Below are 13,064 nucleotides of genomic sequence, written 5' to 3' on the forward strand. Positions count from 1 at the left end.
TCCCAAACCAGTTCTTAACCATCGCACCACTCGGCCGGCCCGCCACTCCTACTCTTTTTTGGTTACCATTTGTATGGATATTTTTTTTCACCCTTTCACTTTCTGCCTGTGTTTGTCCCTAGATCTAAAATCTGTTGCAGACAGCCTATAGTTGGATTCTTTTTTTATTTTTTATTTTTTAGCTGAGCCATTCTGCCACCTGTTGGCAGCTCAGCAGCAGCTCAGTTTGGGCCGGGAATTGAACCAGCAACCCTGTTGCTCAGAGCTCGCACTCTTGAGCGAGCTCTTAACCAACTGAGCCACTCAGCCGGCCCCCATATTTTTTTAATCCATTAAGCCAATCTATGTGTTTGATTGGGGGAATTTAATACATTCACAGTTAAAGTAATTATAGGGAAAGATTTACTATTGCCATTTTTTATTGTTTTCTGTATGTCTTGTAGCTTTATTGTTCTTCCTTTCCTCTCTTACTGCCTTCCTTTGTGTTTCATTGATTTTTTTTGTAGTGATATGATTTAATTCCTTTCTCATTTCCTTTTGTGTATATTCTATAGATATTTCTTTTTAAGACTTTTATTGGGAAATGGGGGGGAACAGTGTTGGGGAATTGGGGAAAGGTAAGAGCAAAGTTACTGTCCTTTTGTTCTTCCGTCTAGTTGTGGAGGACACCACTTCACTGGCCCATGTTGGTATTATGATCATTGCGCTCTTCCCGGCTGAGGCAGTCAGTTGCTGGCCATTGGATGGCGGCTCATGGTGGCTCATGGCAGCCCAGTTCCAGGTTGAGCTGTTGTTCACAATCTTAGCTGTAGAGGGTGCAGCTTACTGGCGCATGTGGGAATTGAACCGGCAGCCCTGTTTTTCAGAGCTCGCACTCTTAACAACTAAGCCACTCGGCTGGACCCTCTATAGATAATTCTTTGTGGTTACCACTGCAATTAAATACCTTATAGTATTCTGTTTTAAACTGATAACAATTTAACTTCAATTGCATACAAAAACCTTTTTTTACAGCTCCACTCCATGCACTTTGTTATTGATGTTACCAAATTACAGCTTAAATATTGAGTACCTATTAATGGGTATTTATGGTTATGTAAACTATTTTATTATTTAAATTCTATGCTTCAAAATTACATTAGGAGAGGTTACTATTTTGTTCATGTATTTACCTTTATTGGAGAGCCTTATATTTTCATACGGCTTCATGTTGCTGTCTACCATCCTTTCATTTCAACTTGAAGAACTCCTTTTAGCATTTCTTGTACAGCAGGTCTAGAGGTAATGAACTCTATTAGCTTTTGTTTATCTGGGAAGGTTTTAATTTCTTTTTCATTTTTGAAGGACAGTTTGCCAGATACAGTATTCGTCATGGTTGAGTTATTTTATTTCATCACTTTGACTATATCACACCATGCTCTTCTGGCCTTCAAAGTTTCTGCTGAGAAATCTTCTGATAATTATATGGAAACTTCTTTGTATATGACGAATTGCGTTTCTCTTGCTGCTTTCAAGATTCTCCCTTTGTCTTTGGACAATGTGATTATAATGTGTCCTGGTGTGGTTTGCTTTATATTTATTCTAGTTGGAGTTCTTTAAGCTTCTTGAATCTGTTTGTCTATTTCTTTCTTCAGATTTGGGAAGTTTTTAATCTATTATTTCTTCAGATAAACTCTGACACTTTCTCTTCTTCTGGGATTCCCTTACTGTGTATATTCATCCCATAGGCTCCCTTTAGTTTTTTTCATTCTTTTTTTCTTTTTTCTTCTGATTCAATAATTTCAAATAACGTGTTTTCACATTTGCTTGCCTGATCAAGTCCGTTGTTGAATCCATCTATTAAATTTTTAGTTCAGTTATTGTATTTTTCAGCTCCAGAATTTGTTTGCTTGTTGTTTTAGTTTCTCTTTATTGATAGTCTCATTTTGTTCATGCATCACTTTCCTGATTTAGTTTGTGTTCTTTTTTAGCTCACTGAATATTTTTTATCACAGTTATTTTAAATTCTTTGTCAGATAGCTCATAAATCTGCATTTCTTTACAGTTGGTTTATAGAGTTTTATTTTGTTCCTTTGATTGGGCCATGTTTCCCTGTTTCTTTGAATGGCTTATAATTTTTTTCCCCCTGAAATTTGGGCATTTGGGGGAAAGAAAACATGCACCTCTCCCAGTTTTTGCATCATGGCTTTGTGTGAGAGAAGACCTTCACCAATCAGCTCAGCTATAGGTTCGAGGACAATTGAATCTTTTTTTTTTTTTTAATCTCTTGCTCCCTTTGGTATCTGCCTACAGTCCTGCTGCTCTAATGTGCTGCTTGCCCCTTTTTTCATCAGCTTACACATTCTGGTACTGACCCCATCAGTGCTCTGAGTCAGGCAAGGCAGAAACCAGTTCCTCAAGTTGTCACCTGATAAGCCAGAATGTTGGATACATGGTCTGCTCTTTTGTTTGTATCCTGAAGGAGGAGCAGGGATTCCTCTCTGTGATCTAAACCAGGGGTTGGCAAAATTTTGAGATGGAAGAGCTGCCAGGGGTCAGCAAACTGTGGTTGCGAACTGTGGATCGGAAGTAAAATTGAAAATGAAAATAAAACTATTACAGTTTCATTTATAAACATTTTCTAGGATATTAGTCACATAATGGTGATTATGTAAAACTATATTTATGGCTCTCGAATAATTTTTAAATTGTTGGGAGGGACAGGATTGGCTCTTCTGGGGGTCGGCAAATTTCTGAGACGGAACGTACCCAAAGAGCTGCATGTGGCTCGCGAGCCACAGTTTGCTGACCCCTGATCTAAACTATGCCACAAGGAGGGAGAGGCATGAATAGGTGTACCAAACCTATTTGTGAATAGTGAATTTTCCTACCCGTTTTGCTGGAATTCCTTCTTGGTTTTACAATGATCTGGGTGCTGTAGCTTCTCAATTGGTCTCTAGTGTACTTACAGAGGTTTTCTGGTCTGTATATTGTTGTTAACTCAATTGTTGTTAACAGTTGTTAACTGTCTTTGTGGGGGAAGGAAGGCCTGTAGCTTCCTAGTCCACCGTCTTGCTGATGTCACTCTCCGGTAGTTCATTCCTTTTTTGTGTCTGAATAATATTCCACTGTATGGAAATATCAATTTACTCATCCGTTCATCAATTTATGGACATTGGGTTGTTTCCACTCTTTGGCTATTATGAATAATGTTGCTATGACTGCTTGTGAACAGATTTTTATGTAGACATATTTTTAATTCTCTTGGGTATAAACCTAGGAGTAAATTACTTAGTCTTATGATCATTGTTATGTTTAACTTTTTAAGGAACCTGCCAAACTGCTTCCCAATGCTCCATTGTACATTTCTACCTGCAGTGTATGAAGGTTCTAATTTCTCTACATCCTCAGCAAAACTTGTTATTGTCTGTCTTTTTTATTATAGCCATCCTAGTGGGTATGAAATGTTATCTCATTGTGGATTTGATTTGCATTTCCCTGATGGCTAATGATGTTGAGCATCTTTTCATATTCTTATCAGCCATTTTGCATATCTTCTTTGGAGAAATATCTATTCAAATCCTTTGCTCATTATCTAATTCAGTTATTGGTCTTCTTGTTGAGTTGTAAGAGCTATTCATGAATTCTGGATACAAGTCCCTTATTGGATATATGATTAACCAATATTTTGTCCCATTCTCTTTGTCTTTTCACTTTCTTAATGGTCACTTTTGAAGCATAAAACTTTTATTTTTGATGAGTTCCAATTTATGTTTTTTTTTTTTCTGCTTTTGCTGGTGCTTTTTGTTTCAGATCTAAGGGACCACTGCCTAATCCAAAGTCATGAAGTTTATGCCTGTGTTTTCTTCTGAGTTTTACAGTTTTAGCTCTTATATTTGTCTTTGATTTATGTTATTTTTTTATATGGCAAGATATAGGGGTCCAACTTCCATCTTTTGCATGTAGGTATGTAGTTGTTCTACCACCATTTGTTGACAAGACTATTCTTTCCATTAAAGTTCCTTGGCACTCACTCTTGTTGAAAATCAATTGACCATAAATGTGAGAGGTTATTTATGGACTCTCTATTGATCTATACATCTATCCATATATCAGTACCACACTGACTTAATTACTGTAGCTTTGTAATAAGACTGGAAATCAGGAACTTTAAGTACTCCAACATTTTTTTCTTTTTTCTTTTTCTTTCTCTCCTCAAGATTATTTTGGCTATTTGGGGTCTCTTGAATTTCCATGTGAATTTTAGGATCAGCTTATCAATTTCTGCAAAAAAGGAATCTGATTCAATTGGAGAAATATTACCATCTTAATATTGTATTTTGATTGATGAACTTGTGATGTTTAGATCTTCTTTAATTTCAGTGATTTTTTTTGTCTTCAATGTGTAAGTCTTGTGCTTTTTTGCTAAATTTATTCCTAAATATTTTAATATCTTGATACTACAGTAAAACCTTGGATTGTGAGTAACTTGGTTTGCAAGTGTTTCGCAAGACGAGCAAACATTTCTAATACATTTTAATGTAGTAAATGAGCGATGTCTTGCAGTATGAGTAGTTTGTTTCCAGAACGAATTATGCTCGCAAACCAAGGTATTACTGTATTTTAAATGAATTGTTTTCTTAATATGTTTGAATTGTTCATTGCTAGGGTATAGAAATGCGACTTATTTTTGTGTATTGACTTTGTATCCTGCAACCTTGCTGAACTCATTTAGTAGTTCTAATAGTTTTTTAGAGGACTCTTTAGGATTTTCTATATATGAGATGCTGTCATCTGCAAACAGACATAGTTTTATTTCTTCCTTTTCAATCTGGTTGCTTTTTCTTACCTAATTGCCTTCTCTAGAACCTCCAGTGCAATGGTGAATAGACATGGCAAGAGTGACATCCTGTGTTCCTGATCTTAGGGGGAAAACAACCAGGCTTTCACCATTAAATATGATGGTAGCTGTGGGTTTTTAAGAGGCCTTCATTAGATTGAGAAAGTTCCCTTCTATTCCCAATTTGTTGAGTGTTATCATGAAAGGGTATTGGATTTTGTCAAATGCCTTTACTGCATCTACTGAAATGGTCATGTGGTTTTTGTCCTTTGTTCTATAAATATGTGTATTACATGGATTTCATATGTTCAGCTGACCTTGCATTCCTAGGATAAATCCCAGTTCATCAGGGTAATTCTTTTAATATGCTGCTGGATTTGTTTTACTTGTGTTTTGTTGAAGATATTTGCATCTATAATCATCAGGGTATTTGTCTTTAGGGTTGTTGTTTTTTCTTCCCCTTTTTCTTGTGATGTATTTGTCTGGCTTTGGTATCAGGGTAATTCTGGCCCCATAGAATAGAGGTGTTGCTTCCCTTTCTTTTATAGAAGAGTTTGTATAGTTAGTGTTAATTCTTCTTTAAATGTTTAGTAGATGTACTGGTTTGAATAGTGTTTTCCCCAAATTCATGTCTACTCAGAATCTCAGAATGGGACTTAATTTTGAAATAAGGCCTATATTCGTTTCCTGGAGCTGCCATCAAAAAGTACCACACATTGAGTGGCTTCAACAACAGAAATGTGTTGTTCTGGAGGCTAGAAGTCCCAAATCATGGTGTTGGCAGGATTGGTTCCTTCTGAGGAATAATGTGTTCCATGCTTTTCTCCTAGCTTCTGTAGCCTCAGGCATATTTTTTGCTTGTAGATGGTCTTCTGCCTGTGTCTTAACATCTTCCCTACTTATGTGTCTGTGTCCCAAATTCCCCTTTTTATAAGGACTTCAGCCATTGAATTAGGGCCCACACTAATGATCTCCTTATAACTTGATTACCTCCTTAAAGACATTATTTTCAAATAAGATCACATTCTGAGGGACTGGAGTTAGGACTTTAACATGTCTTTCTTGGGTGAACACAATTCAATCCATAACAGTTTCTTTGCAGATGTAGTTAAGAGGTCACACAGGATGAGAGCGGGCCCTACATCCACTATATCTAGTATCCTTATTAAGAGGAGAGACACAGGCACACAGTGAGTCTAACGCCATATGTACACTAAGGCAGAAATTGGAGTGATGTATCCACAAGCTAAGGATTGCCAGCAACCATGGAAGTGAGGAGAAAGGCATGAAATAAATTCCCCTCCAGAACCTCCATTCTCTCTTAACTCCTTCTGGGTCTCAAATGCATGTACTTGATCCTCAAGGCTGTTTTTCTCTCAATCTTTTTCTCTGTGGCTCAGTTTGAAACTTTCAAAATTATGATCAACTTCTATGATCCTTTTTTCTATTGTATCCAATTTGTTGTTAATCCCATTCAATAAACTTTTCAATGTTTTTCAATTTTAGGATTTTCTTTAGTAGTTTCTAAATCTCTTCTGAAATTTCCATTTTTATTACATAAAAAAATTTCAGTATCTATGTTATAAAACGAATTCTGAGTAATTTGTCTGCTAATTCTATCATCTAGGTTATCAGTGGGGTTTTTTGTTGACTTTTAAAAAATAAAGGTCCCTTTCTTGTTACTTTTTCATTGTGTACTGGACAGTGATTGATGCACTGAAGAGATTCTGTATTCTGTTATCTTCCTCAGAAGACTGCTGAGCTTTATCCAAGAAGACAGTTAAATTATTGGCAGGTCAACTTGATGTTACAGAGGCGTGGTTTTACTCTTTGTTAAGTCTGGTTGTTTTTCATTTTGTCCTTGTCCCTAGGAATAGTCCTAAATCCTTACGAACGGTCTTTATTCTCACACTTGTCCCTTCTTGAGTTTCAACATAGTCTAAAATGTTTTATCAAGCCCCTCCAGATTTGTAAACTCAAAAGAATGCAAACTCAAAACTGTATTCTTAGTGTCGGGCAACTGCTAAGATCTCTGCTTGGATCTTTCTTCCTTCCCATTTTTTTCCCCTGGGCTTCTTGGAGTCTCATTCTCTGCACAGTGAAGTCAGCCAAGGATTTGAGGCAAGTTTTGTATGCAGATTTGGGATCTCCTCTGTGATTCCCTCCTGTTTGAGACTTCCTTCTTCAATTTCTAACCACTGTTTGCTCCTTAATAAGATCTCTGACTCCTCCACCAGAGACACTACTTCTATTGTGCTCTGTGCATTGGGGATGCTCTCTGGGGAAAAGCTATATATATGTCATCTTACCCAGTGAAGTTTCTTTTTAACAAGGGTCAAATCCCCTATATTTTCTGACTTTTATTCTCTCTCCAGGCCCTCAAATATTCTTTAAAAAAATGTTTTTCAGGGTTATTAACTTATTGGCAGGAGGTTTAGTCTGACACAAGCTATTCTCACTTTGCCAGAACTTTTTTGTTAACATTGACATGGGGAGGGGGGCTCATTTCCTGTTTCTGATAATGATTTTGTAGTTTAATATATGGGAGCATAGGGACTTGATTTTTTTTTTTTCCCCTCTCAAAAGGGCATGTATTCTAATGATTTCCAGTAAGGTCATAAATCTAGACTCACTTTTTCTTGATCTGAAGACTTCATGACTGTGGTTTCAAACCCTTAACCTATGGTAAAATCAGGCCTTATGGTTACAGGGTGGCATCACCTCATCACAATTGACTACCTGGAAAGGGGGCTGAGTTGGTCAGAGTACTCCTTTGTTTCCTTTAAAAGGTGGCAGACTTCCTTACCCACCCTTCTCCTGGTAGGTGGAACTCCTCTGACTATCCCACATTTATGCAGGGGTCTTTGAGTCTCCAACTTTGTTCAGGTTCAAGGTCTACGTTCACATTCCCCAAACTCTGATTATATTTTATTCGTAGGAGAGGAAGGGCTTTCATATTTAATAGTTACTTCTGTGGCTTAAGTTTATATATTCCTTTCCCCCGTTTTTTCCTAAACTTTAGAGATTTTCCGTATTTTTTTTTGTGAGCTCAGCATCCCACTTTGAAGTATGTTTGTTGCAGTTTATTCAGCTTTCAGGTCTTTTGTAGCAGTGGAGAACTTTTTAGAAAACCTTGATGCCAAAAGGGTAACTATGTATCTTCATTTCCCCCCAGCATTTTATTGAGGTGTAATTTACATACAATAAAAAGCATATGTCCTAAGTATACTGCTCAATACATTTTAAAATATATATGCATGTCACCATTATCTAAAGCAACTTATAGAATACGTCTATCATTCCAGAATGTTCTCATGCCCGTTTCGTCTATATTCATCCAGAGGTAATCACCCCTAGATATGTTTTGCCTGCTTTTGAGCTTGATATGTCTAGCTTTCCTTGTTCAATTTTTTAGACTTATCCCTCTTGTATTACGAATTCATTTTTTAAAATTGTAGACTAGTATTCCAATGTTTAAATATACCATTCTTTGATTATCCATGGCTTGGTGGATATTTGAGTTGTTTCCAGTTTGGGGGTATTATAAAGTTGCTTGCTATGAATATTCTTGTAAAAACCTCACTGTGGTCATATGCACTCATTTGTCTTGGTTGTATCTCTAGAAGTGGAGTCACTGAGGCACAGGGTAGGCATATAATTACCTTTATAAGCAGCTGACAAGCTCTTCCCCAAGGTGATTACACCAATGTACACGTCTGCAAGTTGCTCCCAATTCTCACCATTTGGCAGGTATGCAATGATTTCCTTTTGGTTTCATTCAGCATTTTTTCTTTTTTTTGTAAAGATTTTATTGGGAAATTGGGGGAAGGGGACAGACAAGTTGCTGTTCTTTTGTTCTTCAGTCTAGTTGTGGATGATGTTGCTTCACTGGCCCATGTTGGTACCATCATTACACTCTTCCCGGCTGACAGGCACTCACTGGCCACTCATGGCTGCTCATGGCAGCCTGCTGCAGCCTATGCCATCGCCGGCAACACCCGGCAGCCCAGCTCCAGGTTGAGCTGTTGGTCACCATCTTAACTGTAGAGGGCACAGCGTCACTGCCCCTCATGTGGGATCCAAATCACGGCCCTGCTGCTCAGATCCGGCATCCCAAGCCAACACTTAACCAGCGCTCCACACTGCTGGTCCTTTAGCATTTCTTGATGACTGGCGTTGATACTTTTTCCTACACCAGTTGTATATTCGAATAGCTTCTGTGAAGTGTGTATTCAAGTTTTTATATTGTGTGGCTTTTGCAATGGCTTTTAAGTTTTGTTTTTCTGCATGAGTCTGTCAGTTACATGTATTGCAAATATTTATGTCCTTGGCTGTCTTGCCTTTTCACTTTAACAGTATGTTTTTGATGAGAAGGGTTTGTTAGTGAAATTTGTTTTTTTTTAAATTTTATGGTTAATGTCTTTTGTTTCCTGAAGATATCTTTGCCTAGCCCAAGTCATGAAGCTATTGCTTCCTTCTAGATTTATTGTTTTGCCCTCCACATTTAGGTTTGTGATCCATTTTGAATAAATTGTACATTGTGTGAATGCATCAATGTTCAGTTTTTTCCTCATACAGATATCCAGTTACTCTAGTGCCAACTGAAAAACTTTCCTTTTCCTATTGAATTGCTTGGTATTTGTTTTGAAAAGCCAATGACAATATACCAAAGGTGCCAAAAAAAATGTATCCACATTTTAAGAGATATTATCTATGTTCAACCAGTTCATTGTAATCAGAAGTGTCTGGATGCTGATGGTAATCACTTTGTGCACCTCTTGTAATTGCAGAAGTTAAACGTGACTTGTATTCATCTTATCAGTATACAAGTATATTGAATATTACAGCTTTTTTTTCCTTTCTTAAAATGTATATACATTTTTTTTTTTGGCACCCTCTGTGTCTGTGTGGATCTTCTTCTGGACTGTGCTCTACCCATTGATCTATTTGTTTGTCCTAACTCTAGTACCACACTCTCTTGATTACTATAGCTTTAAAGCAAGTCATGCAATTTAGTGTAAGTCTTCCAACTTTCCCCTTCTTCAAAATTATCTTGACTATTCTGGGCCTGTTGCTTTTCCATATATATTTGCAAATTTATACAACACAGCCTCATAGATTTTGATTTTATTGAATGTCATTTAATTTGTGCAAACCTGAGATCTTAACATTATGCAGTCTTTCAATCCATGAACATAATATAGTTATTGCAGTGTTCTATGTAGTTTCTCTCAGCAACATTTCGTAGTTTTCAGGGGAGAAGTCTTGCACATCTTTTGTTAAATTTCTTTCAAGGTATTTGACTTATTTGATGCTATTATAAATCATATTTAAAATTTAATTGTTTTTGCTAGTTTATAGACAATTTGAGTTTTGCCTCATATCCTGTAAAATTATTAGTTTTGATAGATTTATCAAGCAAACACTTGGTAATTTTCAAGAAATCAGGGAATGGGAACAGTATCATGTAATTAGAAACACATCTAATTTTCCAGAGTAAAAAGTGATTCACTTTTTGTATACTTCCTCTCATAGTTATCACCTCAGAAACACTACCTTCTGATTTTCTTCTTTGAAGAACATGTAATTCTGGAGTTAAATTTGCTGTTGGTGTACTTCTTGGGAGATGCAAAGTGCATGAAATTTTTACAAAGGAACCTCTGTTTTTCAGCTGAATGTAGAACAGGAAAATGAGGACATGGCCTACATACTGCGTTATTTGCAGAATGGTGAACAAAGAACTTTTTTTCAAACGCCAATTAGAACAGTTAAGACATCCTAAAATGGATTGGGGTTGGAGTGAGGTGGATAGATCTGTGGGATTCAAATTATCCTTAACTGTCACATTTATGAATTCTTCACTGGTCAAATAACAGTCTTTTCATCATTTGCTTTCTTTTTCATTCATTCATTTTTTCCCCACTTTGATTTGCAACAGAGTGATTAACATACTGCCTAATCTACAAATGGCTATAATGAACCCATTTTAACTTCAAATAACACCAATGTAAAGCACAACTATTAAGGAGTATTTTATATTTTCAAAGTATTTTAGGAACTCTTTAATTAGAAAAATAAAGGCAATGGGATTATCTATCAGGTTCTAGAAGTATCCATGAATTAAATCACTCACATCCCCCTCTTAGAAGACAAACAAAAAAACCAAAACCTTAAATCACATTGCTGTTAAGCATTCTTACAGTAAGGAATAAGACCAACCTACGCTGGAGTACAAAAACCTGAAATTCTGAGCATGAAAATAATTTATTGATTAGACATCTGGTTTATTCACGCATTAGGCCTACTGAAGATAGAATTAACATAGCTCATGGAGTAGGAAAAAAAAATTCCATTCAGCACCTGCTTCATTTCAAATTTCCTGGGGACAAATTTCTGCATTTTGTACTATAGCCTCACCCTAAAAGCATCCATGTGTGCTTGGTATTGATTAACTTGAAAGGATATGAAAACTTTACTAAGTATCATTAGTGATGCAACTTTCAGTAACATTCTTAGGCACAAGAAATAGCACTGCCTGCAGTGAGAGTCCTTGATAATCAAAGAAAAGAGTACAATTTAAATATAATCTTACAAATAGGAAGGAAAATATATGCACTTTTGCCAATGGACTGCTTTACATATCAGGAAGAATATCACAAGATTTTCTTTATGAGATTAAAACTTAATTGATATTCAACTTTTAATCGATACTCAGGTTATTTTGCAGTATTAGAAATCAGAGAAAAAGAAAACCAATCTAACCTAAATTAAATTTAGGGGAGAAATGCAGGATTAATATGGAATAATAGCTGCACTTCTTTGGCTAACTCATTAAAAAAATGCCAATTAAACATTTTCAGTGAAATTTTATTTTTTTAAAAAAGCAGCAGATCAACATTACAATTCAAGAACCTAATCTAAATATGCACTTGACAATGAAGCACATCTGAGTATGGAGTGAAAACAGTTTTCAAAAAAAACCATCAAAAGTATTATCTCCAAATACCCAAATAATAAATCACTTCTGCAGGCTTTTTGTTGAGTGGAATCATAAACAAAAAACTGAAGATTTATTGCTGTGAAAACAAATCTGTAGTACAGTAGTATGAATCTTGGGTATTAAGCATAATCAGCTCAATCAAGTTAAGAAGTTGAAAATCTAATAAGAAATTTGTGTGTGTGAAAGTCTATAAGCCAGTTGACCCAAGAGCAACTGAGATATCTAACTTGTACAGTGAGACCAGACATTATTTTAAATCTCTATTTTTGGAAGGCAATTAAAAATTACAATTCCAATAGCCCACAAACCAAATTTTAAAAATTGTAGAAAGCAATTAAAACTACGTTCAAAGAGCCATTTTTTTTCCAGCTCAATTTCAGCACCCCAAGGAGAAATTAAAAAAAGCATCCATGACTATCACAGATGAAAACAAAATGAATGTCACTGGAATCAGTTCTTTTTCCCCACTGAGGTATAAAATCTATATAGAAATTTGATACTATACTATAACAAATTGTACTTCTCATAGTTCTGTTTTAATTTCCTTTAAACCCTGTTTAATATAGTTTCTTTTTTAATTGCTGTAAAAATGTTTTCATGATTCTGAATCTGGTTCCAGTTCTTTTCATATATCTTTATGTCAACATTTAATATACTGGCTACCAGTTCTAATCAGAAAAGAAATCTTGGAAATCTCTTTGTTACGACAGCACGTTCAGCAGAAATTACTGAGGTGCAAGCAACCCTAAGAGGTGCAGCTTTCCGGAAAGCACATTTTGTTGTTTCATTGTCGGAATATTCTTTACATTGATTCCTGACGAAAGTAAGTCTCTTTCAATCTTGTAAACATCAGTGTGCAGTCTCGCTACATTGTAGTTGCACGTCCTTGGACAGGAAGGCTGGTTCACAGCTAGTGAGAAGCCAGAGGAGTCTAAGTGTTAATGGCTGAGAAACCTCACATCCTGCAGGAGGGAAGCACTTTTCCTTTTTTGCTACTTAAGAATGTGGCAGAAATGTATGCTGAGGTAGCCCAGTCAATCCTTATGTTTTCTTTTTGTGTAAATTTGGTCTCAAAATATTTCTGGAAGGGTGACATTTCGAAGAAGCCACTGCTGGGACCGGCTTCCATTGCAGTCTCTAATGCTGGGCACCTGGCTATCCTCTTCTGTGGCTTTATCCAGGCACTGATTACTGTTCACATGCTGCAGGGTTAATTTCTGAAAGGGACAAAAAAAAAAAAAAAAA

General features: G+C 36.2%; 1 protein-coding gene across 1 annotated transcript in view; it reads right to left on the reverse strand.

Moving 5' to 3' along the window:
* Positions 1 to 11,665: 11,665 nt before the first annotated feature.
* GALNT1 (polypeptide N-acetylgalactosaminyltransferase 1) overlaps positions 11,666 to 13,064 on the reverse strand; it is a 91,338-nt gene continuing 89,939 nt past the window's right edge. Inside the window, exon 12 of the mRNA XM_019637899.1 lies at positions 11,666 to 13,036. Coding sequence (XP_019493444.1) covers positions 12,890 to 13,036 — 147 coding nt within the window. The 3' untranslated portion in view covers positions 11,666 to 12,889. The remainder of the gene's footprint in view (positions 13,037 to 13,064) is intronic.

This window comes from Hipposideros armiger, unplaced genomic scaffold (genome assembly GCF_001890085.2).
Source record: "Hipposideros armiger isolate ML-2016 unplaced genomic scaffold, ASM189008v1 scaffold_36, whole genome shotgun sequence".
NCBI classification, from domain to species: domain Eukaryota; kingdom Metazoa; phylum Chordata; class Mammalia; order Chiroptera; family Hipposideridae; genus Hipposideros; species Hipposideros armiger.